The 1,479-nt window shown below is 30.3% G+C and overlaps 2 protein-coding genes across 2 annotated transcripts in view; one reads left to right on the top strand and one right to left on the bottom strand.

Annotated features, from left to right (window-relative positions):
* LOC107747414 (general transcription factor II-I repeat domain-containing protein 2-like) overlaps positions 1–1,388 on the top strand; it is a 9,183-nt gene extending 7,795 nt beyond the window's left edge. The window contains exon 3 of the mRNA XM_016561895.1: positions 1,378–1,388. The gene's annotated coding sequence lies outside the window, so the exon portion shown is untranslated. The remainder of the gene's footprint in view (positions 1–1,377) is intronic.
* LOC107747415 (microtubule-associated serine/threonine-protein kinase 1-like) overlaps positions 1–1,479 on the bottom strand; it is a 69,522-nt gene that overhangs the window by 35,589 nt on the left and 32,454 nt on the right. Inside the window, exon 5 of the mRNA XM_016561897.1 lies at positions 681–753. Within this exon, the coding sequence (XP_016417383.1) occupies positions 681–753 (73 nt within the window). The remainder of the gene's footprint in view (positions 1–680; positions 754–1,479) is intronic.

Here is a 1,479-nt window from a genome sequence, read left to right as displayed (position 1 = left end):
CATATATATATATATATATATATATATATACAAAATCTAAATATATGTATTATATATAATGCAGAACACAAGCATTTTCACCAGTAGCTTCACACTTCTGAGCACACTATACAGTACATGGTAATGTAACTTCATTCATATATCCATATTCAGAAGTGAAATGCGCAGTTGAGCTCATTATTTTCGGGAGTTTGGGAGAATATAAAAATGTAAGAATATAAAAACAGAATTTTTATGCAACACACATTTGATCTCAAAGATGTCAAGTTGCTTTAATGAAACCCATATTCCAAATATAATTAATATTATATAATTACCAGACATTAATTTAAATTACAGACTATATCTATGAAAAATGTTACCTTTTTATAAATTATAACAATTCAGAATTCTTGCACTGGATCTAGACAATGCACTATTATCTTTTTTTAAATAATGACGAATAAAAGGGCAGAATGGACCATTTCTCCATTGTTTTTCCACCCATTATGATTCTTTGTAAATTCACCATTCTCACCCATTTTGATTCATCCCTATTTCATATATCCATGTGTGTTTTATGGTGGAGGACTATATCAGTGTCTGCAGTACTTTAGCAAAACGGCTAACAGCACCTTTAAGTGGCTATTTAGTCAAAGGTATAAATGCAGCAGCACTCTATGGGTGAGTTTGTCCTGTACCGTTGAGCTGGGTGTGTTGGTCCCATATCCAGAGGAGGGAAGAGAGGCCAGAGACCAGCGTCTGCCATCAGCCCTACGGAGGGACACAAAGTTTCGTAATCCATAAATGCACCAGATTTTGCACAGTATTACCCTAGTTTATCTCAGTTTATCTTAAGTGAAAAATAAAATTTAAATAATTATTGTTCATTTCAACAAAATGTTTAAAAGCTAAAGTTCAGCTAAATGTTTCATTGTCCCTCCCACATTAAAATTAAAAGGATAAAGCAAAATTAAAACGTAGGCATGTTCAGTATGAGAAATGAATACTAAATATTTTAATGCAAAGATGAAAGTAAAGACATGTAAAACGGTAGGAAAGATTTCTATTTTAAATTAATTCTGTTTTTTTCACTTTCTATTCATAAAAAAAAAGTCACATTTTACACAAATATATTAAGGAGCACAACTGTTTTCAACATTGATAATAATCAGAAATGTTTCTTGAGCAGTAAATCAGCATATCAGAATGATTTCTGAGGGATCACGTGACACTGAAGACTAGAGTAATGATGCTGAAAATTCAGATTTGATCACAGAAATAAATTACATTTCAAAACATATTTAAATAGAAAACAGTTATTTTAAGTTAAAATAATATTTCACAATTTTACAGCTTTTACTGCATTTTTTTTAAAATAAATGCAGCTTTGATGAGCATAACAGACTTAAAAAAAATATATATATAAAAAAAATCTTTCTTCACTTCTTCTGTAGATGAAGCTGGATCATGAATGATTCGCGCGAACATAGATGCATT

Source organism: Sinocyclocheilus rhinocerous, unplaced genomic scaffold (assembly GCF_001515625.1).
Source record: "Sinocyclocheilus rhinocerous isolate Xijiao unplaced genomic scaffold, SAMN03320098_v1.1 scaffold229, whole genome shotgun sequence".
NCBI lineage: Eukaryota > Metazoa > Chordata > Actinopteri > Cypriniformes > Cyprinidae > Sinocyclocheilus > Sinocyclocheilus rhinocerous.
The sequence above is the reverse complement of the archived record's forward strand: the minus strand, read 5'-3'. Positions and strand labels throughout refer to the sequence as shown.